Below are 27,398 nucleotides of genomic sequence, written 5' to 3'. Positions count from 1 at the left end.
TACTCTTTTCAGATGTCTACGACTTATTAGAGCAACATACTTAAAAAAAGATTTTCAATCCATAAAAAATTGCTATCAAGGTTTTTATGATTTTAGATATATTAAGAATATCAGATCATAACCAATACTAAAATTCATTTCAGAAAATATAAAAGTGCATACATATCACACAACAATGTGGCCTCTTTCCGGGGCAAAAACGTACAAAGCTCATGTATGCTTTTCTAAATGCTCCACGCATTTGTCCATGTATCTGTCATGGAGGTCCTTATCTCCAAATAATGCACTGTATTCTTTGGCTCCATCCCTGTAAGCCTTCCCTTCCTCATCCACCATAACGAAATTTAGTGACTCAGCCACCCAGTCCTTAATAAACGATCCATCGTCTTCGTTTCTTGGCACCTCAATTCCAATCTTCTTGTCCCCAAACCTGGTGTTTAACCCTTAGTCATATAAGAAGAGCAACATGATAAGAGCTTGACCATAGTGTAGTCCTTCTATGAGTGAACTCCAACCGCTGTGTGTCAAGAATCCCTCGGTTGCCTTGTGAGCCAAGATTTTGTGTTGAGGTGCCCAAGTTGTCCAAACAATCCCATGACCCTTGGCCTGGTCCTCAAACCTCTCGGGCAGCTTGACGGAATCAGCATCTTTTGACCAACCGGGCCTTCTAAGAACGTAAAAAAAAAGGGCAACCCGAATAGCTCTAGTCCAAGAGCCAACTCAGTGAAGTCTTGTTGACTTAAATTAACCTCACTTCCGAGTGCAATGTAAACTACATTCTGTTTCTCTTGGTTGTCTAACCACTCACAAATCAAGGGCCAGTTGCTATCTTCTTTCTCTTCACTGGATTGAACAAAATCCATTGGTGGCAATAACCCTAGTGGAATCACAGGTCTCCCATGAAGCTCTGGAAGCAAATCGAGCCAATCCCCTTCGATCTCTCTACAACTTCGAAAAAGATAGACTTGACAACCTTGTATTGTTGACGCCATACGATCCCAATCTGTGATTCCAGATGCATTTTCTTGCTTTCTGTCGAACATTTTCTTGGCCTCAAAAGGCCTATAATATAACTTTGAAGGAAAAGGAACCCACTCAGGTGGGACAGTAAAGTGCTCAGGTGCTGTTCTAGGACTATATCAATTTAGTACATCTGGTACCGTTGGTCCAAAAAAACATACTGAAAACGCATTGAAAAGACTAAGATGAGCTCGACGAATGCCAAGATTGGAAGCTATAGTGTGTAACCAGTGAGGGGTGTAATCATGAATAATCCAATCGGGCGAGTGAGTTTGGAGGAAATCAAAAATACCTTGTTCAAGTCTGTCACGAGCCAATTTTAGGAATGGGATTAGGTCATATGGCACGTTCATGGTGGCCTCTACATTCTCCGGGAGGCTTTCGATGCACGGTAGCAGGATTTGGACTAAGGTGATCAAAGGAATTAAGTCTGGTGGGATTTTGGGGAGGCGTTGGATGTTTCTTGGGGTGGATATGAAGGAAACTTTGTGACCCCTCCGAGCTATGTGCTTGACAACCTCAAGAAATGGTATTATGTGACCTAATGCCAGCCATGGAAATAAGGCTATGTGAAGAAGCTTCTTAGGTTCAATTAAGGAGCTCATGGTGGTGTGGGTTAGAGCTCATGATAAGCTCACATTACTCTTTATAGGCTTGCTTGAACATGCGTATTTAATTGAGATTTCAAAAGATTTTAAAAGAGGTATAAATTTATAGAGTTTTAATGAACTTCCAAGAAATCTATAGGATTTTTGAGTAAATTCTCTCCAAAAGGGAGGTAATTTTTTTAGAAGCCTAAAAAAATACACAATGAAATCCATTAAAATCCACCACAATCCTTTGCGTTTTAGTTCTTTTAAATCCAAATCCTAATTCAATGCGCTTGTAATTTTATAGATTCATTTAAAATTTTAATTTATTACTTCAGATTTAAAATAACAATTGAATATCCTTAAATTAGTCTCGTTGTGACATCCCGTCCCGAAAATATCGAAAACTCACGTGTGAAATGACTATTTTGCCCTTAGTTCGTTTCTTTTACGTTTAGTGGTTGTTTGGTGTGGTGTTGGCATGTGTTGGGCCACACACACACACACACACACTGTCACTCTCCCAGATTCCCTGTCCCTCTCCCTGTCTCTCTCTCCCGAGTCCTCTTTCCTTCCTCTTCCTTCTGGAAACGTACAGACACACACAAACACACTCAAACATTTACGGATCGAGGGAACCAGGACCACCTTCGAGCTCGTGAGGCTGAGAGGAGTCCAGTCGTACCATTTTCAGGTAAGAATATCAACGTTTTCACGTCGATTCGACGTAGGTCCGATTTGAGTACTATTCATTCATACGTGATTTATCACGTTTTAGGAAATTTGAAGCTTGTAGATAGCTTGGTGAGGTCCCAAGGAGTCTCGGAGTGGTTCGTTTGGTGAATTTGGACGTCGGGATCGTTGGGTTCGAAATTGGCCGGACTTGGATCGTTTTTGCAGGTGAGATTCCATGGTTTTTAGGCCTTAAAAGTTGTATATTTATGTTCTCCTAGTCTTAGGCTTCGTTTTGGTGCAAAAATCACGAAAAATGGTTGAAAAACGAGAGAGAAATCGAAGGTTGAAGTTTTTCCAGTTTTCCGGCGCCGGCGACGGCGCTGGAGGCTCGCCGGAGAAGGTGACGGAATATTCCGTCAATTCTGACGGAATATTCCTGACGCCGTTAACTGAATCCGTTAGAACTAACGGAATATTCCTAACGGCGTCAGTTGACGCCGTCAGCGTGCCAGGCACGTGCCTGCGCGTGGCCGGCGCGTGGGGGCGCGTGCGGCGGTGGAAAATTTTTCTAAAAATATGGGTGTGATCCTGAGGTTGTGTAGAGCACATTGGTATATTCAATTGTCCATTTTGAGTAATGTATGAGAAGTTATTACGAAAGGAAGATTATGTGCTTTAAAATTAACGTGTTTATAGTATTTTCGCATATAGGTGAAACGTATCCCAAGGACGAGCGTGGTCACTCGAGGCAGGGGGGCTACGACCCTTCCACATACCAGTGAGTGGGCTTTTGGTTTTCCGTATATACCTATATACTATTATTTTCCCATAAATTGGTTTAAATGTTATTAGTTATGCCATGTGTCATATTATCGTTCCTTATGCATCATTAGTAGTTTTATTAATCGTATACATATACGTATGCATAATTGGTGCTGTGGATGCACAGGTAAGTTCCAGGTAAGTGTTATTTACGTTTATATTCAGTAGTGGTTCGAGATGCTTAGAGAGCTCATAACCTGCACCCCCGGTGTTAGTGCTCCCGCCCAGAGTAGGGCACAGTCCTTCACGTTTTGTTCACCTCCCGCACCATACGCTCGGCTTGGATCGAAGTTAGGTGCACAGTCTTGTCGTACAGACCACTTTAGGTGGTTCCGACTCGTAGGTGACCCGCGATTATTCGCACAGCCTTCATGTGATCGTAGCACTAGAACGTTTATATGTATTACACCCAGGCCTGTCGTACAGACCACTTGAGGTGGTTCCGACTCGTGGGTAGGTTCAGTTATAGTGATTGAGATTTGCGCTCTAGATGTAGCTATACAGGTCACGTTAGGTGACTCCGGCTGCAAGATTACGTATTATTGATGTGATTTACACCTGAGCACTTGCATTTCATTCTGAGGTTCCGACATGGCATATTATGGAGCATGATTGGCATATCTATATATACGAGCATATGTTTATTTTCTGGGAAGTATACAGGTTTTACGGCGAGGGGTTAGAACTTATTTTGAGCTGGTTTTGAAAAGCTTTGTTTTTGCCCACTCACGCTTTTGTTTTGCGCTCCTCCAGGTTCTAGCTGTTCAGTTGATTTGGTGGTTTCCCAGAGGGCTTTCCCGGCATTTCTGATAGATGAGCACCAGCGTGTGTTCACCTTCGGGCGCACTGTTGTAACGCTATTTTAGTTGGACTGCTCTAGGCGTTTAGCTCTAAACTTAGCGTCTCACTTACGCTAGCACTTACTACTTCTACCTTATGTATGCTAGTTTTTACTTATTCGTACTTTTACATTACTACTTTATTAGTTTCCGCACTGTGCACATGGCTACGTCACTTCCACGTGACGGCCAGCACGCCCTGATCTCGGTCGGGGTGTGTCAGTTTGGTAACAGAGCCTAGGTTTGACAGTCCTCTGTCTTTTGTGAGTATTCTAATGGTTTTGGTGCCTTTTGTCAGAACTATGCTGCCTCGTCGGGAACCACGTCGCTCTGATGAGCCTAGTTTCCCCGATATTGCTCAGCTGGGGGAAGCTATCGCTACAGCCATTCAGTCGGCGATTCGCCCTCCCCAGAGGACTCCTCTGGAGACTATGTATAATCTGAAGTTGGATAAGTTTGAGGCTAATGAAGGTCATGAGGGTGTAGAGCGATGGTTAGAACACATTGAGAAGACTTTTCGTGTTCTGAATAGTCAGGGGAATCTTCCAGTTGAGAAGTGGGTTGAGACGACCTCGTGGTTTCTGGGTTTGGAGTCTGCAGCCTGGTGGGAGCAGGAACTTCGTCATTTGACTCCAGCTCAGAAAACGGATTGGAATGTTTTCATTAATTTATTCAAGAGAAGGTTTGTGCCCCCTGAGTACATCGATCGTAAGAAGCAGGAATTTACTGAGTTGAAACAGAGGAAGATGACAGCAAATGAGTACTATCGGAAGTTCACTGACTTGTCTCGCTATCATCCGGAGATTGCTGGTAATCCGGCGGAGATGCTTTGTCGTTTTCGCTTAGGTACTAAGAAGAAATGGCGTTCGATGGCGACCACTACTCACTGTGATACTTACCAGGATTTCTATGAGGTTCTGCTGAGAGTTGAGGACTCTGAAAACATGTCGAGCGAGAGTGATGAGGAAGAGAAGAACGGTAATCAGAAGAAAGATGTTAAGGGTAAAGGTCAAGCGTCGCTCGGGCTTCGTCAGACTCAGAATTTCAAGAGGGGTGGTACTAGTTCTAGCTCTTCTAGCGGTGGTTTCAGCACCACTGGTCAGGAACGTAGAGGTAGGTTTGCTGGTGGTGCTCGAGGCCAGAGATAGGGTGATGGTGGCCGAGGTAGGGCCCCACTTTGCCGCAGGTGTAATAATTGGCACTTTGGCGAGTGTAGGCGTGGCAGCAGTGGTTGTTTTACTTGTGGGCAGATGGGACATCGAGCTGCGAATTGTCCCCAGAGTCAGCAGCAGAAGCCGCAGCAGACTTTCTTGCCGCCACCTGCACCTATCCAGCAGATTCAGGGTCCGAGTAGTTACGGGCAGGCAGGAAGAGGTGGTGCCTATCACTATTAGGGTGATGTTGTTCCTTATGCCCCGGGACAGTATCAGTATCCCCAGGACCCCTATTCTCAGGGTGGTTATCCTCAGTATTCTGGTGGCTATATGTCGTATCCTCCAGCTCCAGCAGACGGTTCTCAGTGGTTTCAGGGAGGACAGTTTCAGCAGGGAGAGATTGCTTCGAGTAGTGCAGGGTCTTCGAGGCAGTCTGGCCAGCCCAGTCAGGGGCGTGGTACTCAGAGTCGCGGTGGTCAGACGAGCAGAGGACGCGGTGGACGACAGCAGACCCAGGGGCGTATTCATAATATTTCGCTGCAGGACGCTCAGAACAATCCGGATCTGATCATAGGTACGTTGAATATACTTGGTTATTTTGCTAGAGTATTAGTTGATTGTGGTGCTACACATTCTGTGATATCTCATACATTTGCTCAAGTGACGCAACCTCGCCCCACACCTCTAGGGTATGATTTAGAGTTCGCGATGCCTAGAGGGGAGAGATGTATTGTAGATCATGTGTACCTAGGGTGTCCAGTGATAGTTGAGGGTATTATTATGCCAGCTGATCTTATCCCGTTAGATATTGTTGACTTTGATGTGATTCTGGTCACGGATTGGTTGCATTTCTATCGTGCCAATATTGATTGCTACGGGAAAATAGTTACGTTTCATCGTCCTGGACTACCTGTGGTTACTTTTGTGGGTGAGCAGAGTGGGGTGAGACATGGCGTTATTTCGGCTTTGCGAGCGAAAAGGTTGTTGTCTAAAGGTTGCCAGGGGTACTTAGCCCATGTAGTATTAGATGAGGCTCCTCCTAGTAGAGTTGAGGATGTGAGGGTAATCAAACACTTTCCCGATGTTTTCCCCGAGGATTTGCCTGGTTTACCACCAGATCGAGATATGGAGTTCACTATTGAGTTGCTTCCAGGTACTAATCCTATTTCCTTGACTCCTTATCGTATGGCACCTGCTGAGTTAAGGGAATTAAAAGTTCAGTTGTAGGAATTAGTGGACAAGGGTTTCATTCAGCCTAGTACTTCACCGTGGGGAACTCCAGTATTGTTTGTGAGGAAGAAAGACGGAACTTTGAGGCTGTGTATTGATTATAGGCAATTGAATCGGGTAACGATTAAAAACCGTTATCCATTGCCACGTATCGATGATTTGTTTGATCAGCTTCGAGGTGCTTGTGTATTCTCCAAGATTGACTTGAGGTCTGGATATTATCAGCTGAAGATTGGTAGGGATGATGTTCCTAAGACGGCGTTCAGGACTCGTTATGGTCATTACGAGTTTCTGATTATGCCATTTGGGTTGACGAATGCACCAGCTGCTTTTATGGATTTGATGAACCGAGTATTCCAGCCATATTTGGATAGGTTTGTTATTGTTTTCATTGACGATATTCTGGTGTACTCGAAGTCTAAGGCGGAGCACGTTCGACATCTTACTTTGGCGTTGAAGAGGTTGAGGGAACACTAATTGTATGCTAAGTTTAGCAAGTGCCAGTTTTGGTTAGACCAAGTTGCGTTTCTGGGGCACGTTATTTCTGCTCAGGGTATTTTGGTGGACCCTCAGAAGGTAGCAGCTGTGGAGAATTGGGAGCAACCACGAACCGTCACTGAGGTGAGGAGTTTCCTTGGTTTGGCGGGGTATTATCGGCGATTAGTTAAGGATTTCTCTGTGATTGCTTTACCATTGACGAGGTTGACGAGGAAGGATGTTAAATTTGAGTGGGATGATAAGTGTGAGCAGAGTTTCCAGCAGTTGAAGCATTGTCTCACTCATGCACCGGTTTTGGCACTCCCGGACGATAGTGGTGATTTCGAGGTTTATAGCGATGCTTCCTTGAATGGTCTGGGATGTGTGTTAATGCAGCATGGTAGGGTGATTGCTTATGCTTCGCGACAATTGAAGCCCCATGAGTTGAATTACCCTACACATGATTTGGAGTTGGCTGCTATTATCTTTGCGTTGAAGTTATGGAGACACTACCTTTATGGGGAGAAATGTAGGATCTTTACAGATCACAAGAGCCTTCAGTATCTTTTTACTCAGAAGGAACTTAATCTTCGTCAACGGAGGTGGATGGAGTTGCTCAGCGATTATGATTGTACAATTGACTATCACCCTGGTCGTGCAAATGTAGTTGCTGATGCACTTAGCAGGAAGTCTCAGGGCCGCATTAATGCGTTGTACGCGAGTCGTATTCCTCTTTTGGCGAACTTGCGTTCTACAGGAGTGAGTTTAGAAGCAGAAGGTCGAGAAGTGGCTTTACTTGCTAATTTCCAAGTTAGGCCAATCTTAGTTGATCGGGTACTTGCAGCTCAGGTAGCTGATGAGCAAACTCAAGAACTAATCCAAGCTCGAGATCAAGGAAGGAGGAGAGACCTCAGAGTGCGTGAGTCGGATGGCATGTTGATGCAAGAGGGAAGAATGTTTGTGCCCAATAATTTGGATTTAAAGAAAGAAATTCTCGATGAAGCACATATCTCGGCTTACGCCATGCACCCAGGTGCTACTAAAATGTATCATACCATTCGACCATTTTATTATTGGCCGGGTATGAAGAGGGAGATAGCTGAGTATGTGAGTAGATGTGCTATTTGTCAACAGGTTAAAGCAGAAAGGAAGAAGCCGTTTGGGTTGTTGCAGCCGTTTCCCGTTCCAGAGTGGAAATGGGAAAATATTACCATGGATTTTGTGTACAAGCTTCCGCGTACACATAATGGTTTTGATGACATTTGGGTGATCGTTGATCGGCTCACTAAGTCGGCACATTTCATTCCAGTGAGGGAGAAGTATTCCTTGAGTCGTTTAGCGGAGTTGTTCATCTCGAAGGTTGTGAAGTACCATGGTGTCCCGGTGAGTATTGTCTCGGATCGTGATCCACGATTTACCTCTAAATTTTGGGTGGCTTTTCAGGAAGCTTTGGTTACGAGACTACTTTATAGCACGGCGTATCATCCTCAGACGGACGGACAGTCAGAGAGAACTATTCAGACTTTGGAGGATATGTTACGAGCTTCGGTGTTGCAATTTGGTGATGCTTAGCACCAGCGGTTGGATTTGATGGAATTTGCCTATAATAACAGCTTTTATTCGAGTATTGGCATGACGCTATTTGAGGCATTATATGGTAGAGCTTGTCGCACACCGTTGTGTTGGTCAGAGGTTGGAGAAAGAGTCTTAGTGGGTCCGGAGATTGTTGAGGAGACTACTCAGAACGTTCAGGTAATCAAGTCTAACCTGAAAGCAGCCTAGGACAGGCAGAAGAGTTTAGCAAACCGGCATGCTACGGACAGAGCGTATGAGGTCGGAGATTGGGTATTTCTGAAGCTTTCACCGTGGAGAGGTGTAGTGAGATTTGGGAAGAAAGGCAAGTTGAGTCCCAGGTACATCGGACCATACATGGTCACAGAGCGAGTTAGTGAGGTAGCTTACAGGTTGGAGTTGCCTCCGGAGCTAGCCAGAGTGCATAACGTTTTTCACGTGTCCATGCTTCGACATTATGTTGCTGATCTGTCCCACGTGATAATCCAGATTTGACTTATAACGAGGAACCAGTGACGATTAATCCAGATTTGACTTATAACGAGGAACCAGTGACGATACTAGACTGGAAGGAAAAGGTTCTAAGGAACAAGACGGTGAACTTAGTGAAAGTTTTGTGGAGGAATCATTCAGTCGAGGAAGCTACGTGGGAGACGGAAGATCGGATGAGGGATTTGTACCCTCGATTGTTCTTTGACCACTAGAGGTTGTAATTTGGTTGTTTTGAATTTCGGGACGAAATCCTATTAAGGTGGGTAGGTTGTGACATCCCATCCCGAAAATATCGAAAACTCACGTGTGAAATGACTATTTTGCCCTTAGTTCGTTTCTTTTACGTTTAATGGTTGTTTGGTGTGGTGTTGGCATGTGTTGGGCCACACACACACACACACACACACACTGTCACGCTCCCAGATTCCCTGTCCCTCTCCCTGTCTCTCTCTCCCGAGTCCTCTTTCCTTCCTCTTCCTTCTGGAAACGTACAGACACACACAAACACACTCAAACATTTATGGATCGAGGGAACCAGGACCACCTTCGAGCTCATGAGGCTGAGAGGAGTCCAGTCGTACCATTTTCAGGTAAGAATATCAACGTTTTCACATTGATTCGACGTAGGTCCGATTTGAGTACTATTCATGCATACGTGATTTATCACATTTTAGGAAATTTGAAGCTTGTAGATAGCTTGGTGAGGTCCCAAGGAGTCTCGGAGTGGTTCGTTTGGTGAATTTGGACGTCAGGATCGCTGGGTTCGAAGTTGGCCGGACTTGGATCGTTTTTGCAGGTGAGATTCCATGGTTTTTAGGCCTTAAAAGTTGTATATTTATGTTCTCCTAGTCTTAGGCTTCGTTTTGGTGCAAAAATCACGAAAAATGGTTGAAAAACGAGAGAGAAATCGAAGGTTGAAGTTTTTCCAGTTTTCCGGCGCCAGCGACGGAGCCGGAGGCTCGCCGGAGAAGGTGACGGAATATTCCGTCAATTCTGACGGAATATTCCTGACGCCGTTAACGGAATCCGTTAGAACTAACGGAATATTCCTAACGGCGTCAGTTGACGCCGTCAGCATACCAGGCATGTGCCTACGCGTGGGCGGCGCGTGGGGGCGCGTGCGGTAGTGGAAAATTTTTCTAAAAATATGGGTGTGATCCTGAGGTTGTGTAGAGCACGTTGGTATATTCAATTGTCCATTTTGAGCAATGTATGAGAAGTTATTACGAAAGGAAGGTTATGTGCTTTAAAATTAACGTGTTTATAGTATTTTCGCATATAGGTGAAACGTATCCCAAGGACGAGCGTGGTCACTCGAGGCAGGGGGGCTACGACCCTTCCACATACCAGTGAGTGGGCTTTTGGTTTTCCGTATATACACATATACTATTATTTTCCCAGAAATTGGTTTAAATGTTATTAGTTATGCCATGTGTCATATTATCGTTCCTTATGCATCATTAGTAGTTTTATTAATCGTATACATATACGTATGCATAATTGGTGCTGTGGACGCACAGGTAAGTGCCAGGTAAGTGTTATTCACGTTTATATTCAGTAGTGGTTCGAGATGCTTAGAGAGCTCATAACCTGCACCCCCGGTGTTAGTGCTCCCGCCCAGAGTAGGGCACAGTCCTTCACGTGTTGTTCACCTCCCGCACCATACGCTTAGCTTGGATCCAAGTTAGGTGCACAGTCTTGTCGTACAGACTACTTTAGGTGGTTCCGACTCGTAGGTGACCCGCGATTATTCGCACAGCCTTCATGTGATCGTAGCACTAGAGCGTTTATATGTATTACACCCAGGCTTGTCGTACAGACCACTTTAGGTGGTTCCGACTCGTGGGCAGGTTCAGTTATAGTGATTGAGATTTGAGCTCTAGATGCAGCCGTACAGGTCACGTTAGGTGACTCCGGCTGCCAGATTACGTATTATTGATGTGATTTACACCTAAGCACTTGCATTTCATTCTGAGGTTCCGACATGGCATATTATGGAGCATGATTGGCATATCTATATATACGAGCATATGTTTATTTTCTGGGAAGTATACAGGTTTTACGGTGAGGGGTTAGAACTTATTTTGAGCTGGTTTTGAAAAGCTTTGTTTTTACCCACTCACGCTTTTGTTTTGCACCCCTCCAGGTTCTAGCTGTTCAGTTGATTTGGTGGTTTCCCAGAGGGCTTTCCCGGCATTTCTGACAGACGAGCACCAGCGTGTGTTCACCTTCGGGTGCACTGTTGTAACGCTATTTTAGTTGGACTGCTCTAGGCATTTAGCTCTGAACTTAGCGTCTCACTTACGCTAGCACTTACTACTTCTACCTTATGTATGCTAGTTTTTAATTATTCGTACTTTTACATTACTAATTTATTAGTTTCCGCACTGTGCACATGGCTAAGTCACTTCCACGTGACGGCCAGCACGCCCTGATCTCGGTCGGGGTGTGTCACTCATTTTACAAACGATAGCGTTAGTAAATTAAATTGTTAGTTGTTAAGGGAAGTGGTGCTCACCACCCTATTAAATTTTCTAAGATGAGTTTAAATTTAGATGAGTTTAAATTTAGATATTTATGTAGTAAGAGATTAAATCAAACTCATCCGACGGTAATCAATAAGGTGGAGAACAAAAATATTTCCTTAACACATAGGCAAGCGAATTTGTTGGATTTTGCAACCAAGACGAAATTCATCAAAATATTAGCTAGGGAGAGAGGTATTTGCAAAGACAAAAAACTCAGGAAGTGTATTGTATAGTTCAATGGATTTTCATATAGTTATACATAGATTTTGAGGAAGTTTCCTTAACGTCGTAGATCCTCATGGATTTTGATTGAATTCTACGTGGATATTTAAATGGAGTTTGTGAGACTTTTATCATGGATTTAAAAATAATTATGTCGATTGTCATGGAATTTTGTAATGACCAATTTATTATTAAACATTACTAGTTTTAAATTTTCATGATGTGGCTCCAGGAAACTAAGTGGATAAGACTCTTACAAAAGATGTTGTAGATGTTAAAAGGGTAAGCGATCGAATTATAGCAATCAAGATTATGATAGGACAGTAACTCATTAATGTGATTAGTGAGTATGCATTTTAAGTGGGTTTGGATAGGCGTCTCAAGGAGAAATTTTGGAAATATCTTGAAAAACTAGTTCAAGGAATATCTCAAAGGGAGAAGTTATTTAATTCGGTTTTTTAGTCAAAATGATTTATAGATTTGCATAACTCATCACTTTAATCTTTGAGATTTGAAATCAATAAAAATGATCTTAAGTTTGTGAAGTGGTCCGTGGACCTTGACTCAAAAGTTCATATAACTTTACCCCTTCCCCTTCCTTTCCAAAGCTGGCCTTTACTGGGGAATTGATGTATTCGCAGTAGAACTGCGAGGAGAAAATGCAATGCTCAAACATAATCTCAGCGGCAGCCATTCCCCCCAGAAAGCTCAAAGTTTGGGACTCGTACTCACAGTTATCAATTGATCAAAGACAAACCCTTACTCCGACTAACTTTTCAGACACTGACTTCAAGCTTCCACTGCCGTCCCACGTTACCTCCATAACCAGCACCTCAAACCCATTCGTCAAACATTGCCACAAGCTCCGCCACAGTTCATCTTATCGCCACAGCCATGGTTCAGCTCTCGTTGTAGGTGCCACACCTATCAGGTTTCATGCTTATTCTTCTCTTTTCCACTTCAATTTATTTGGGTTCTTCGTAATTGTCACTTAACTTGCCCAAATCTCAATTGGGTACCTGCTATATTTCTGTTTGTCCTGTTTGGTTGCTGAGAAAGTGGACACAAAAATAAAGAGGATAAAAATCCAATCTTGAAATCTTTTTCTTTATAGTAGGTTTTGAGAGTATAAAGCTCTGTGCCCAAACGATCAATCCCATAACCTGCTGTTCCCCTTTGGTTTGCATAGTATGATGGGCAACTATCTCCTGATAACCATTTCGTTTTCAGTTTTCAGTATTTGTTCACTTCTTATTGTTTTGAGAACTGAAAGCTAAAAACTAACTGAAATGGTTATCAAACGGGCTCTAAGTTTATAATAAAAGTTTCCGAATCATAATCCTAAGAAAGATAACCTTTGAAAGATAAACTTGGTATTTTATGTTGTGAGAAGTGCTAGGATCTTAATCAACTGAAAAAGAAAAACCATAACATAGAAGTTCTAAGTCATTTTGGAATGCTTTGGAAGTGAACAAATTCAGAAAACAATTTTAGAAACCAAGCTCGAGCCTGGCCTGGCCTGGACTGGACGTGATAAAGCGTCCAGAACATTGTGACGAGGAGAGTGTCTATGGGTTGATCTTCCCTTCTTTGCTCAGAAGTCTTATACCAGCTAAGAACGTACTTGCTTTGACGCTCCTCACAATTATGATGCTTTTTTCTGTTTTCTTTTGTCTGTTTTATTCATTAATCAATGTTGTACCCTGTTCCACATGTAATGTATATTTTATTGTCATAAACAACAACCTTCACATCCTTTTTATACTTAATCTTGGCTACTCCTCCATAACTGTTTATAGGATTTATTAGGATCTCTCCGTCCATTGTCAATGCTGTTGTGTCAAAGACTCGAAGGAAATTTCTTGTTTTTTTCATTAACCTTTCACAGTACGTGTAGCATGTCATCTCCTGTTATTATTTTCGTTTATTTGATTTGATTTTTGCATAATTGTATTGTTGGATGTATGTTTTTGCATTTTTTGGTCATTTTGTATGGAGCTGAAGAGAAGGTTTAATTTAAATTTATATAATACCATTCAATTTCTACTATAATTGGTGTCTCATATGCAAAATATGTGGTCATGTATTCTGAAGATTTCGTTTTCAGGGAAATATGCAGGTTTCAAAAGTCATCACAAGAGAAAACTGTTATAATAGATTGTTTGCTTCTACTTGATAAAGCTGAGGCCCCTGAATGGATTAATGAATTCTCTCTTCGTATTGTGCAAGTGAGCTCTGTTGTGATGAAAAAACTTTCAGGGATGCAATCAACTGAATCCATTGAAGCAATTGCTCTAATGAGAATTCCTACTAGTTTCTCAGACATAGATGCTGAACAAAAGGAGGTAAACTGTAAGATGTGGTTCCCATCTCCCCATCGAGTTGTAGTCCTTGATGGCGTCCAGGTGACTCTTCCACTGACTTGACACTAGATCATGTTAATTTTTTCAAGTATTGTATTCTTGCACCTTCGTGTTTAAAGATGTCACCATGTACCTCTTGGCTGTATGGTCACTGATTAGTCTTCTGTCATGTGAAGCAATTGTATTGTCAACTATGAATTTTTCAGAGAGTTTTTAATGCTTTGCCCAAAAAATAAATACGGAAACAAATTCAGCCTGGTTTTCCTCTAAAATCTTGGAAGTGTACTAGAAATCAAATATTGAGATTTCAATGCTTAGTCATTCGGTGGAAATTTCCTGATTAGTTTGGCGCCTTCTGCTATTTCTTGTATGTTCTTGTTCATAAAGGAAAGGCACAACATCACATTTCTATTTGGCTTTATAATTAGAATCCCAGCATTTAGTAATGGATATTCTGATGGCACGGCCTTTTTCTTGTCTCAAATTCTGCAAATCAATTACATAAGTTTTCCTTATGTCACAAATAAATGACATGCTTTCAATTCTGCACAAAATAAAGATTAACGATACTATACTTTGGCCTACTTTTTACAAGAAACAATGGATTTCATTTTAAGTTCTCGTCATCTCTGTAACTCATCTATTATTAATTGCAAAGATTGTGATAAAATTTGGTTTCCCCTGCTTCTTTATCTTTTCGTTTAGAAAAATGTAAATTTGATGACTTAGTTCCAAAATGTAGTTTAATCTGCTGGTTGTAATTTCAGGCATTTGATTTCATTAACTTTATGGGCATCTGTATCAACAATCAATAAAAATTAAAAAGTTATTCACTGCAGGATCCGGGTAACCTTGGTACGCTGCTCAGATCAGCTATGGCCTTTGGATGGGTAAGGAATAAGTCGTAAACATCAGATTTTTATTTATTTTTTCTCTCCTCTTTCCTCTTCATATTTTGCTTGGTACAAGTTTTTATTTATTCTTTATTTTGAAAAGCTATTCTCTTGGTTTTCCTAGTCTTTCATATCCTTTCAAGGTTTTATTAAAACTGTTATCTCCATCACTCATCAAAGAATAGACTGAGCTTGATTGGTGTTCCCACTGTTGTTCTTATTTGTATACAATTAATTCCAATAAGTTTGCCAGTGCCGTGTTTAGTACATTGTGGAGGACTGTGGTACGTTGATGGCCTTTGGAGTTTCTCTTCAAATATTCTTAACATGTTTAACTAGATCGATTGGCAAAACAGCTGGACTAGGGATGTATCTTCGTACTTCTCAGTGTTCCCTTTTTTTATGGTGCTATCTTATAATGCTTCTATTGCATTTTCCTATGTAGTTTGATTGTTCCGTATTAATTAATGTTTAAAAGATGTATGTTTCTGGGGCCGATGTTTAACAGAATGGTGCTTTTCTACTTCCTGGATGCTGTGATCCATTCAATGAGAAGGCACTTCGAGCCAGCCGAGGAGCCTCATTTCAGCTCCCTATTGTTTCTGGTACATGGAATCATCTTCAATCCTTGAAAAACGAATTCCAACTAAAGCTGCTAGCTGGCCATCCGGGAACTGAAGAAAAATCGAAGCCAGTGTCACTCCTTTCTCAAAAGCTTGCAGATTCATTCGCAAATATGCCAGTGAGCTTGGTTTTGGGCAGTGAAGGACGTGGGCTGTCTGAGAAATCTCGTCGGCTCTGTGAGCTTGTAAGCATTCCAATGGCAGGGGAATTTGAGTCGCTCAATGTTTCAGTTGCCGGCGGAATTTTCTTGTATGTGTTACAGCCTAAAAACCATACAACTTTGTGATTCCATAAACTTCATGATGGTCAATATCTGTGCACGTCTCTCTTTGTGAAGGTTCTGTATATAGAGCTGCCTGCGGTTTTCAATTTACTTGATCAACACCCATAGGCCAACCCACCAATAGATGATATGTTAAAACAGGCACCATATTGGAGTGTGCGGAAGTGAGAGCACAGCTCTAGCTAACTTGACTAAGCTAATGCTTGGAACGACCATTTTAGTAAAGTAACGTCATTTGTCATGCTTGTAAAAGTTAACCAAAAGACTATTTAGCTTTATATATGTTGATAAGTCCGTACGACAGAAGAAAAAGATTATTACAAAAATAACCATAACTATTGTGGCAGTCCTATTAGATTAGGAATGCGATTGTGTAAATCCTATCATATCTAGGGATATCCTTGTGGGATTCTACTATATCTCTTAGACTAGATATTTTCCTATTAGAGTTGTAATCCTATTGGGGTAAGGAATTTACCTTCTCTACTACTATAATAAAGGCACAATGGGGTGAGATAAAATACATCTCACAATTACACATCTCTCTTTATCTGTACTTTGATGCAACCCCTTTCTCTATGGTCTCCATATTATTCAGTAAATTATGCCTATAACACATTATTAGCACGCTCTTGATGTTGTGCTAAACAGAGTTTATTCTTCAATCAGAGGAGCATTACGTTTTAATCATTTTTTTATGATTAATTTATTATTTTGTTGAATTGATCTACATGCTATTGACTCAGTTTAATTTTTTTTTGTTGAACATGATACAATGCAATGGAGATGCAATTCCAGGTTTCAAGGAAGGATGTTCTACAAATTCAAAGGCTAAATTATTTTTTGCCAATTAGATTCTTTTAAAATAAAGGAAGATATTTGAAACAACCATGAAGCATAAAAACATTCCACATGATGCATGAATCCCTTACATTTATATTTACCTTCCGATATATATTGTATATGTTCATATATTTGTCAATATATATACACACACACACACATGTTCATGCATTACTCAATTATAAATCGCTATGTGGAATTTGTGAGTCAAAGCATCGAAATAAATTAGAAGCAATTTAGAGTTTACCAAATCCTAGAAAAGTCAAAAAAGAAAAAATAATAAAAATAATTTTAACTTGGGATTTTTTGCAGCATAACCTGCATCTCTTTGTCGCGTCGCCGTTAGCACCACCACCGAGCCCCGTCTCCAACCTGCAGCCCAGCCGCGTGGAGCACACATGGAAACAACGTCATTTAACACCTTAGACCACACGGCAGTAGGCCTTTAGGTTTTGCTGTGCATGCACAACAACCCAGGCCCTTGGCCTGGTAGGGTTACACGGGCACACAGCCCTAGCCCAATTCCTAGAGGCATGCAGCTCTCTTGGATTATGTCCTACCGTGTCCCTAGCCCAAAACCAGCAGCCCTATGTTGCTGGGCTTTGTCCCATGCCCTTGGCTCCCCTGCAGCAGGCTCGCGTTGCTTACTGGGCTTCGCCCATGTCTTAGCCCAACTCACCAGCAGTTTACTCTGCTGGATTTGCCTTGCCCGGGCCCAAACTTGAAAGCCAGCTTCTACTGGGCTTTTAGTGTCAACCTGTAAGCCATCCTTCAGTTGGGCTTGCTTCTGCGCCTCGTTTTGGCCCAAACTAGCAGCTTTTGCTGCTGGGCTTCATCTTAGAGTTGGCCCAATAGCCTGCAACCATAACTGGGCTGCACCCGCAGCTTTCCCTGAGGCCCAATGACTTGTAGCCATGCTGTAGGGCCTGTCCCCACACTGTAGCCAGCCCAATAAGGCTAGGCCGCATTATTTTTTTGACCCAATGCCAATTTTTGGCATGCCCACATTATAAATCATACCCAATTATTTCTTTTTGGGACACTTTGGTTTACGCTGATTAATTCTAATTTAATTATCACTTGGCCTATCGCCAACTGAAGCTAATATGACCCATCTATCATTATTTTTGCTTCCACGATTGACTCTGTTTGATCTTGATCTATTGAATTAATTAAAAGTGACCAGTCCATTAATTTGATAATTAATCCAAAATTATTGATCTGAAGATCACTTTTGGACATTAATGATTCAAAAATTTATTTTTCTATTTTGAACCGCTGACATCATTTCGTAGTCCCGAAACTCTCACACTTAAGTTCCCAAAGCAACTCAAATCCACTACACTTAAACCAACATATATCATTCTGTGTTTTTGCGGGAACCTTTCTTTTATGAACTAAATGTTCATAAACTAAATTGAACTTATGGTTTCGAATTTAGTGCCTTTGAAACATAAAGTTTTCATAAAAAAATACACCCATGAACACCCGACATTTTTCATGTAAACCATGTCTTAGAATCCGAATGTTCTACCTTTGATGCTTATGGATGTTTTATTGCCTATAGCATTATTCCCAATCTTGCTCCCTCCATTTAGTGATTGTCGGACCGTCACAAGTTCAATTTCCCTTATTTGGACGTTTCTAACTTAAACCACTTTATGTGGGTACAAGACGTGAATCTCCACTTGACTATCAAGAAACTGAGAAACCATTGAAGCCAACAATGTCATGGAAGAGCTGAATAAGCCTCCGCTATGATCTTCATTCGAAGACTTATGCCTGGAGCATTACAAAGGGAAATACCTCTCGAACGAGGATTCCATGGTTCTTTAGCTCGCTTCTACGAACTGTTTAATCATGAAAAATATTGCCTGAAGCACACCATGATTACGTCCATGAATTAGTACGATTATGAAGTTTATAGATCCAAAAGAATTTTGACTCGAGAATACTTTTCTCGTCCTTTGAGATTGTTTTTACAACATATGGTAGAATCAAGGCCTGCCAAGGTGTGGCATCACGCTCAAAGTATGATCCTTGGCACATAAGACCTAAAACTTCAAGAATAAGGGATATTGTTCTCAAACCTCAACCTTGCAAAATCTACTTCCATCTTAATGGAATAGATCATTGGTTATTCACCTGTTTGTGCTTTTACCAATGTTGTTGAGGAGTACCATTCTAGTAGTTAATATGTGAGGCTGATTTTGCTCCACTGAACACCGTTGGAAAAGCAAAATTTTGACATAAACGGCCTTGTTGGCTGAATCCCCTTAGTAACTTTGGTTTATTTTGTGAACATTTTTCTATGTTCTTGGGTTTGTTTTAGTTATGGATTATGTTATCAATATTGTCCTCGAAAATGAGTTAATTGAATCATGTTTCTTGTATACATGTGACCGAATTCAATTAAACACGTGATTAGGTACGAATGTGGGAAAGTTAGTTTTTTGGATAAATGTGATACCACGCACACTAATTTTACACCTAAATCACATCTCTAGCAACGACTTCAGGATCCAACCTGATTAAGAGCATTAGCACGCTCCTCGTTGTATGAATGGTACTACATTACCATTTAAGAGACCTTATATTTTCCCCGTTTCGGAAGAACATCGTTGAGTTTTAAGGATATTCAAGAGAAGACTGATCATAAATGAAACCATTGAAGAAAATAGAGTGGAATATCTTTGCATCACCTCCAAAAATGAGCCAGAGGATTTGTTTTGGGGCCAATGGGCTATCTCCCAACTGGGAAAGCGCCAGATGTGGCCAACTTGGAGCCTGGGGATTGAGCAGTTTATTTGCTTTGGCACGACGCATCTCCTTACCCGAAGTAAGGATCTTGTGCCTACAAGCACACTTTGCCAAGCTTGCTGGATAAGATTTTTACCCCTTACAAAGTAGGGATAAAAACACTTAAAAATACTTGCAGGAGTACAAGGTTATAGTAGTATAGCAGCTCAAGCCAAATCTTAATTAATTACTTGAAAACAAAGATTGGAAAAGGTTGATTTTAATTTAAAAATAATAAAAACGAATTTAATTAAAAAGGTTAAAGAAACTAGCAAAATAAAGAAAACAAAGGAAAACATTTTGAAAACCAAATTGTAAAAGCCTAGGGTTCCGCCGTCCCCTTAACAATCCTATGCAACTTTACCAATTACTTATGAATTTCTACATACATGCTTTGAAGGTAAGGTTTTCCTAATATATATTTTCCTTGTGATATTCAAGCGAAAACGTATATCTAACATGCAACCCGTCTGTGATGTTCAGATCAAATATAAGCATGCAAGACTCATTAAGCTTTGTGAAAACTCTTTGAAAAACCATGCAACCCTTAAGAGCGTGATGTTCATCTTAAGTGAACTTACAATTACTAATCACAAGAAGCCTTCCTCAATTTCAGGGTGATGTTCCAACAAAAATTGCATCAAATTACTTGTCTAAAAATCCTAATGGTCGTGAATTACTAAGACAATTAGATAGTTTAATTGCGGTGATTAATAATTCAAAGCAAGCATGCATCCATTCATAAGCAAATTAATAAAATCACATATTCATGCTAAGGATCATGACTTCGCCCTAACAAATGAAAATTAGTTATGAACAACTATAAAAGAAAAGGAATTTTATTGAAATAGAAAAAGGATAGAAAACACCTTGAAATACAAAACTTCAATGCCCAGCTAAATTCTCCAAATTGATGCGTGCGTTGTCCCCCTCTAATGGCTAAATAGCCTTATTTATACTATTACAAAATAAAACCCTAAAATGTCTTAGAATAAAACTAGGAAACATAATAAAATAAGATAAATAGGAAATAAAAGATTTCCTATTTTAACTGGAATTTGGACTTCTCAGAAAATTAGACTTTTGATTGACCAAATCAACTTCAATTTGGTCCCAAAAGGTCTCTTTTTAAATTTTGAGATGTCCCTAATAAATCCTTAGAAGGAATCTTCCTCAAAATATGCCATTTTGACCTCCAAAATACCCAAAACATCCAGAAACGTTAATTTGGGAAAGCTGCGCGCTGGACCTTTATTTCATCACCACAGTCTTACGGCTCGGTAGAAAAATCTGAAATTTCGATACAATCATCTTGAAAGGGTCATGAACATCCTCCATTTGGAATCACTGTAAAATTCATCCATTTGATCACTTTTTTCTCCAGAGGAAATCAAATGTCCTACATTGAAAATATATAACAAAGTATCAAAATTCTACCAAAATAATCAATAAACTATAACTAAGAATAGGGTAAAATATATGGTATAATATTGACTCATCACTGCTCAGTTGGGAAATTTGATTTTTAAATCATCTTTCGCAAAGATATGAAATTACCCTTCTTTCATAGTGGATTTAAGGGAATATATGTGGACTAATCCAACCAAAATGTGGACTATATAAATACTTATGATTTTGGTTGATGAATCAACAAACTAGTCACATGTTTGTCCACACACATTGCTGCTAAACCTCTTGGCCAACTTTAAGGGTTCACCACCCTAATTATCCTATAAAGTCTGGAAGACTGGATAATTCTGGAGAATTTATATTGAAGATGCTTCAATAAGTATTGCATGTCTTTGAGGTTTATAATTGGACATCGAATTCCCATGTTCACCCGAAAATAGCCTCGCAGAGTGATCATAAAGCGCAATTTAATTGATCCCATGAACCTTGGTGAACACACCATGATTTCAGTTTCTGCCTAGGGCTATGCAATTTTGTACGCAGCTATGTTGGTCTGTCTTGAGGCCTATTGCCACCTAACCTATTCGACATTACAGTTGGTTACTGGGTACGAACCTGACATTTTGTACTTACACTTTTTGGGTGTGCATTCAATGTACCAAGTTGCGCCGTTGTGACATACCAATATGGGTCTTCACATAAGGTTGTGAATCTTTGTCGATTATGATTCTGTTTCATAATAGCTCTCTTAGAGCCATTGCATGCGATCTCTTTACTGCTCATTTGCGGATTGTCACTTCAATGAGACAGTCTTCCAGCTGTTAAGGGGAGATAAGAATGTCAATGTTCCTATAGAATGGCATGAATTTGCGTGAACGTTTCCCAATATGTCAATGTTCCTATAGAATGGCATGAATTTGCGTGAACGTTTCCCACTATGTGTCATCTCAATTCCCGTACCGCATAAGTGTAATAAGCAAGTGCGATGTATTCTAACTTTCAGAATGTTGCTCTAAACACATTCCTTTGATCTAGCTAAAGTGATGAGATCATATACCAGCTGCAAACATGCTTGCAAGGATAGAAGTACTTAACGGAGGTCGAGTCAACATCCCCGAAGGGTGTGCCGTTCTTATTGGAATGTTTGGCCGACCCTGTTGGATGGTCGAATACATCGACACATAGCCAATCAATCTGTCTCGGCCTAAAGCACAACAAATCACTCGGTTCAAGGATTCACTTCCCTAGAACAGAAAGGTCACGACACAAAATGAATTTATACTTGATCGTTGTCTCAAGTCATTTCCATCTCATGAGATTAATTTGGATTACTCTTGAGACTTAAAGTTCTTGGTCCAGTATACTAGTTTGGATGAGATAATGGAATTGGAATGAGATTATCATCGATGATGTTTTCACTTAAATGGTAGCTACCCACATAAACGAAAAGGGACGATATCGAATTGTGTTCCGTTGATTAGTGACAACGTAGAACTAATTGGACAACTGAAATTAAAATCTAGGTTTAATTCCTTATCAAAGTGTGTTTGGACCTGTAGTTCCTACACTACCCAAGATAACCCTGTTGTGTTACAAGTGGGAAAGGAAGCATAATGAGATGAATGAAACAGTACAATATGATGCATGCCTTATAGCGCAAGGTTTCTCTTAAACACCTTGTGAGTGATTGCAGCATTATGAATGTGGTTAGTGTTTGTCCATGGGGATATTAATATGGAGATTTACATGTAAGTACCCGAAGAATTACATGGACTGGTTTAAATAATTCCAAACCATGGAACACCCTCTCAACTCGTTTAAGGCATTCATTTTATGGATTGAAGCAATCCGACGAATGTGGTGTACTCGTCTAAGTGATTATTTGTTCAATTAGAGATACGAACTACACCTTTGAGTGTTAAACTATGAAGTCTCATTTTGAATTGCTAGAGTTACAGTTTATGTCGTTGACATGAATCTTACTAAGACTCTAGAAGAGCTTGAGAAAATTGCCTCGCACCTAAATACGGAATTTAAGATACAGGATCTTGGGAAACTCGTTTATACCTTAGCCTAAAGTTCAGGCATTGTTCTGACAGTACTTTGGTCTACCAGTCAAAATACATCCTGAAGGTGTTACCTTTTGAGTCTATCTATAATCTTCCATATGCTATATGCAAATGAGACCCTTGAAAAGGTTATGGAATCCGAAAATTCCATATCTGAGTTCAACTTTGCACTTTGTTGTACTTGGCTCATTGAAATTAGAAAAGATATCTCCTTCGTTGTTGATCTATTAGTAAAGATGCAGCACCGCGCCTAGATGCATCCATTGAATTGGTATTAAAGTTGTTTTTTCCGCTACCGTGAAGGTACTACAAATTTGGGCTTATCCCAATGCATCTCGAGCAGATCTGACCCCTCTTGATCCTCAAAATGATGCTTGCCTTGTTATGTTGACTTTTCATTCATGGGTTTGGCATTATACTATAGAGATAATATACTGTGAATGAGTCTATAGGACTTAAGGTATGAAAGCAATGTCGTAAATGAGGTTAGGGCAGGGAGACTATTCCATAGTCACTTAGACCTTAAACTAAGTTGCTAGTCATTTGGAATGTCGACTAGACATTGAATACGTGGGGAATGTACAGGTACTTGTTTGTTGAACAAGTTCACTGAATATAGACAATCCAAGAAGCTTAAACCTATGGATACTTAAGCGATTTCCAATGGAAATGGTTAAAGATCCAAAAGTAAAAAAATGGTTTGATTTGTCCAAAAACTCATGAATAGGCTATAATTGTGTGAAGCCCACCATACAATTATTTGGCCAAAGAGGCATTAGCCTGGCCAAATGTAGCCCCTCTCTTAGTCTTTTTTTGAAGTCTAACTTGTCTCATCAGTTGCAATGATTGATTTAAATTCAACGGTTAAATTTAAAAATATCCAAAGATATAATTAAAATAATTTTTTGCAAGGTATTGATTCTGAACGCATCTATCGCGTAATACAAACGAAATTCACGGATTTTCTCAGTTAAAGTTGAAGGGAATTCATTCATTCCCCATGAGAAAAGCAAAAAAATAAAAATAAAAAGACAGATCAAAGTTTCTCCAATTTTGTATTTTAATCAGAATCAAGACCTGATTTTTACAGCTTCAAAATTCCAAATCAAAGCCAGCGGCGAGAGAGCGAAGCGTACATACCTTACTGTGCTTCGACACTGAGCCCCGAGTGCAAGTTAGCAAGCCCAGATGAGTGTGGGCAAGCAAAAGCAATTCAAGTCGCCGTCGCTGTTGCAGTCGCCGTCGTCGTCGTCTCCAATGTTGTGCTCTTTACAACGATCTCTTTTGACTCTCGCCATCCTCACCTTGCTCTCCTTCATCTATTTCTCCCTCAATTCCCTTCATCCCTCCGCCTCCGCCTCCCCCACTACCGCCACCACCACTTTCATCTCCTCCTCCGACGACGACACAGACAATGAGCAGTTCTCCGACATCTACCACTCGCCGGAGGTGTTCCGGTTGAATTTCGCCAAGATGGAAGCCAAATTCAAGGTCTACATCTACCCGGACGGCGATCCGAACACGTTTTACCAGACGCCGAGGAAGCTCACCGGTAAGTACGCCAGCGAGGGCTATTTCTTTCAGAATATCAGAGAAAGTCACTTCCGAACCGACGATCCGGATCAGGCTCACCTCTTCTTCATCCCTATCTCCTCCCACAAAATGCGAGGCAAGGTATTGTTTCACTCTAACTCATTCCGATCCGGATTCACTTTGTTTTGTTTTGGACTGCTTGGCTGCTGAGAAAATTGCGGGGAAAGTAGAGCTGATAGAGATTGTGATTTTCCTTCTTGTTGTGAATCGGAGAAATCTCATATTTTCGTTGTTTGGCATGTTTTTGGATGAGTTGTAAGTTTTACAATGCCAAAGGGACATGGTACTACAGCCATTGCAAATGTGGATGCTGCGATTTTGCTTTCAGTTCTAGTTGTGATTTGTGTTTGGCAGGGAAAGTGAAACTCTAGTTTTTTACATTGTAGTGGCCATGCCTTATTTGTTGTGGATTTCGATTTGTTTCATCTTATTATTTTTTGGTTTAGGATATCGTTATTGCATTCAAGTATTTGGTTGTTTTGGGCTATGTACTAAAGACTTACTAGACGTATTTGCAAATGCGAACTTATTCGAAGAGTTGCGTTATGTTTTAGTCTAGGTTTGATGCATCTCAAATGGGCGTGGTAATGTCTGATTGTAGCATACAGGAGATAGATACTGATAAATGGTTACTCACTGAAACACTACGTGATTGGATATGATCGACCAATCTCCTACTCTGAATTTGATCTTCATATGTTGGTTTATAATGATTATGCAGGGTACATCTTATGAAAACATGACCATAATTGTTCGGGACTATGTGGAGAGCTTGATATCCAAGTATCCTTACTGGAACCGAACCTTGGGCGCTGATCACTTCTTTGTCACGTGTCATGATGTTGGGGTGAGGGCAACCGAAGGGCTTCCACTTCTTGTGAAAAACTCAATTCGAGTTGTGTGTTCCCCTAGCTATGATGTTGGTTTCATTCCGCACAAAGATGTTGCCCTTCCTCAAGTACTTCAGCCATTTGCTCTTCCAGCCGGAGGAAACGATGTGGAGAACAGGTAATATAGAAGGATATGCGTTTATTGTATATATATGCTCTGTTATGCACTTATTGACTTGCACAAACAATATGTTATTACTTCTTTTTGGATTAATTTCCATACTCATGGGTGTAGGCCTACCTATCATATGATATGTTTCATAAGTTGACACCTGTCCAGATGGGAGGGTAATTATAATTTTATTGCCACCAGATTGAGCCTAATAACACAAGTTCATTAATTAGTAGGAGGCATGCTTTGCAGGACAACCCTCGGTTTTTGGGCCGGTCATCGGAACTCCAAAATTAGAGTTATACTGGCACGAGTATGGGAGAATGACACAGAGCTTTATATATTGAACAACAGAATAAACAGGGCAGAAGGGAATTTGTTATATCAAAGGAAGTTTTATGAAACCAAGTTCTGCATATGCCCTGGTGGCTCGCAGGTTAACAGTGCTCGCCCAACTGACTCAATCCATTATGGATGTATTCCTGGTAAGAATTCAGATATTATTGTTTCTTGAAAATTGCAGTGAGATTTATGTAATGGTGTTTATCATCTATTCTTGGCTTGAATTGGGAATGTCAATGGTTGAATCATATAGCCATATTATTTAAGAAAAAATTGGAGTAGAGGCGAATTGAAAGCAAACAGACACCTTTATCCATGCTAGGGGATCAGAAAGTTTGCCTTCACGTAAGAAATTTTAATCTCTTTGCGGTGTTTCTTCTCGAAAATATTTTTAATTTTGAACAGAGATTTCAAGCAAATCAGTCTCTCTCTACAATTTCTCTTTCTTTTTTGTGCCTATAACTTTCGAATTGTTTTCATTTTTATTCAATGGATGCATCCTCAAATCTGTGTTCACTGTGCCACTTGACTGATGTTGTTTGCTTATCGAATGGGTGTGTGCCGCGTGTCTATATTTTCTTTAATTTCACTCATCAGTCATTGTTCTTCGAGCATGATGACAAGTAAATGTGGTTCTCGAATGCAGCTACACTTTTTTTTTATTTCTTAGGGATGTACCTATGGACAGAAACTTGAGGCGATGGTGATTAGCTTTTTAAAATATTAAATTGCAATTCCCTATCTTAATTTATCCTTTTTCTTTTAGCTTGAATGTAATGTATACGATTAAAAGTCCTCTTAATCGTTTGTCCACTGTTTGGTTTGATTTCTTTCAGTGATATTATCAAATTACTATGACCTTCCATTCAATGACATTCTCGATTGGCAAAAATTTGCTGTTATACTTACGGAGAAGGATGTATATCAACTTAAACAAATTCTTAAGGACATACCCTATTCAGAGTTTCTTACGCTTCACAAAAACTTGGTTAAGGTAAATGCTTTCATTTAGAACTAGAAAATGTCATTGTATGTTGATCTTACACACTCTTCAATATTATGTGATGAATATATTTCCTTTGATGTCGTGCGTGTGTGTTGGGAACACTTGTTTTTAATTGTAGGTAACTAAAAATTTCTTTTCATGTCATGATTTTTCTTTCAGGTCCAGCAGCACTTCCAGTGGAATTCACCTCCTGTCAAATATGATGCATTTCACATGGTCATGTACGATCTTTGGTTGCGCCACCATGTGATCAAATACTGATTCTGCCAGTTAGCTTTTTGTACACTTTCTGGCCAGCAATTCAAAAGGTTGTAAATCATCAGATACAGTAGTCTCGTTCTTCCTCCGTGATCTTGAGGGAGGAAGGAATTAGAGGTACAGGTAATCGAAAGATCTTACTATTTGTTCGTTCTTTATATGGGGAGTATTCCCACTTTTGTACCCACCTCGTTTCATTCTGTAATTCTTTTAGTTAAAAGAGAGACAAGAGGAGCATTATTCTTTGCTATTGGACAAGGTATTTAGTATTTAGCGTTATTTGATTCATGAA

General features: G+C 40.4%; 2 protein-coding genes and 1 pseudogene across 2 annotated transcripts; 2 read left to right on the top strand and 1 right to left on the bottom strand.

The window, feature by feature from the left end:
• On the bottom strand, positions 1 to 1,625 carry LOC103954188 (annotated as a pseudogene).
• Positions 1,626 to 12,265: 10,640 nt separating this feature from the next.
• On the top strand, positions 12,266 to 15,874 carry LOC103954159 (uncharacterized tRNA/rRNA methyltransferase slr1673). Its single transcript, XM_018649138.2, has 4 exons — positions 12,266 to 12,552; positions 13,729 to 14,026; positions 14,824 to 14,874; positions 15,386 to 15,874. Exons 1-4 carry the CDS (start codon positions 12,281 to 12,283, stop codon positions 15,785 to 15,787), a joined length of 1,023 nt encoding a protein of 340 aa, XP_018504654.2. The 5' UTR covers positions 12,266 to 12,280; the 3' UTR covers positions 15,788 to 15,874.
• An 8,004-nt stretch (positions 15,875 to 23,878) lies between these two features.
• Positions 23,879 to 27,398, top strand: LOC103954158 (probable glycosyltransferase At5g03795). The gene is made up of 5 exons (XM_009365961.3): positions 23,879 to 24,579; positions 25,220 to 25,506; positions 25,753 to 25,985; positions 26,679 to 26,836; positions 27,008 to 27,398. Exons 1-5 carry the CDS (start codon positions 24,094 to 24,096, stop codon positions 27,107 to 27,109), a joined length of 1,266 nt encoding a protein of 421 aa, XP_009364236.2. The 5' UTR covers positions 23,879 to 24,093; the 3' UTR covers positions 27,110 to 27,398.

Source organism: the organism of the source record quoted next, unplaced genomic scaffold, assembly GCF_019419815.1.
Source record: "Pyrus x bretschneideri cultivar Hongxiangsu unplaced genomic scaffold, Pyrus_bretschneideri_v1 Contig86, whole genome shotgun sequence".
Lineage (NCBI taxonomy): Eukaryota > Viridiplantae > Streptophyta > Magnoliopsida > Rosales > Rosaceae > Pyrus > Pyrus x bretschneideri.
Note: the sequence above shows the minus strand (reverse complement) of the source record. Positions and strands in the feature narration are given on the sequence as shown.

What these genes read in the sequence shown, in the direction of transcription:
- LOC103954159 (XM_018649138.2), top strand. Translation starts at nt 12,281, where the DNA reads ATGCAATGCTCAAACATAATCTCAGCGGCAGCCATTCCCCCCAGAAAG. An exon ending in GTAGGTGCCACACCTATCAG is followed by an intron (nt 12,553 to 13,728) that starts GTTTCATGCTTA and finishes TTTCGTTTTCAG; the next exon opens with GGAAATATGCAGGTTTCAAA. An exon ending in CAGCTATGGCCTTTGGATGG is followed by an intron (nt 14,875 to 15,385) that starts GTAAGGAATAAG and finishes GATGTTTAACAG; the next exon opens with AATGGTGCTTTTCTACTTCC.
- LOC103954158 (XM_009365961.3), top strand. Translation starts at nt 24,094, where the DNA reads ATGAGTGTGGGCAAGCAAAAGCAATTCAAGTCGCCGTCGCTGTTGCAG. An exon ending in CCATTATGGATGTATTCCTG is followed by an intron (nt 25,986 to 26,678) that starts GTAAGAATTCAG and finishes GATTTCTTTCAG; the next exon opens with TGATATTATCAAATTACTAT. An exon ending in TTCACAAAAACTTGGTTAAG is followed by an intron (nt 26,837 to 27,007) that starts GTAAATGCTTTC and finishes TTTTTCTTTCAG; the next exon opens with GTCCAGCAGCACTTCCAGTG.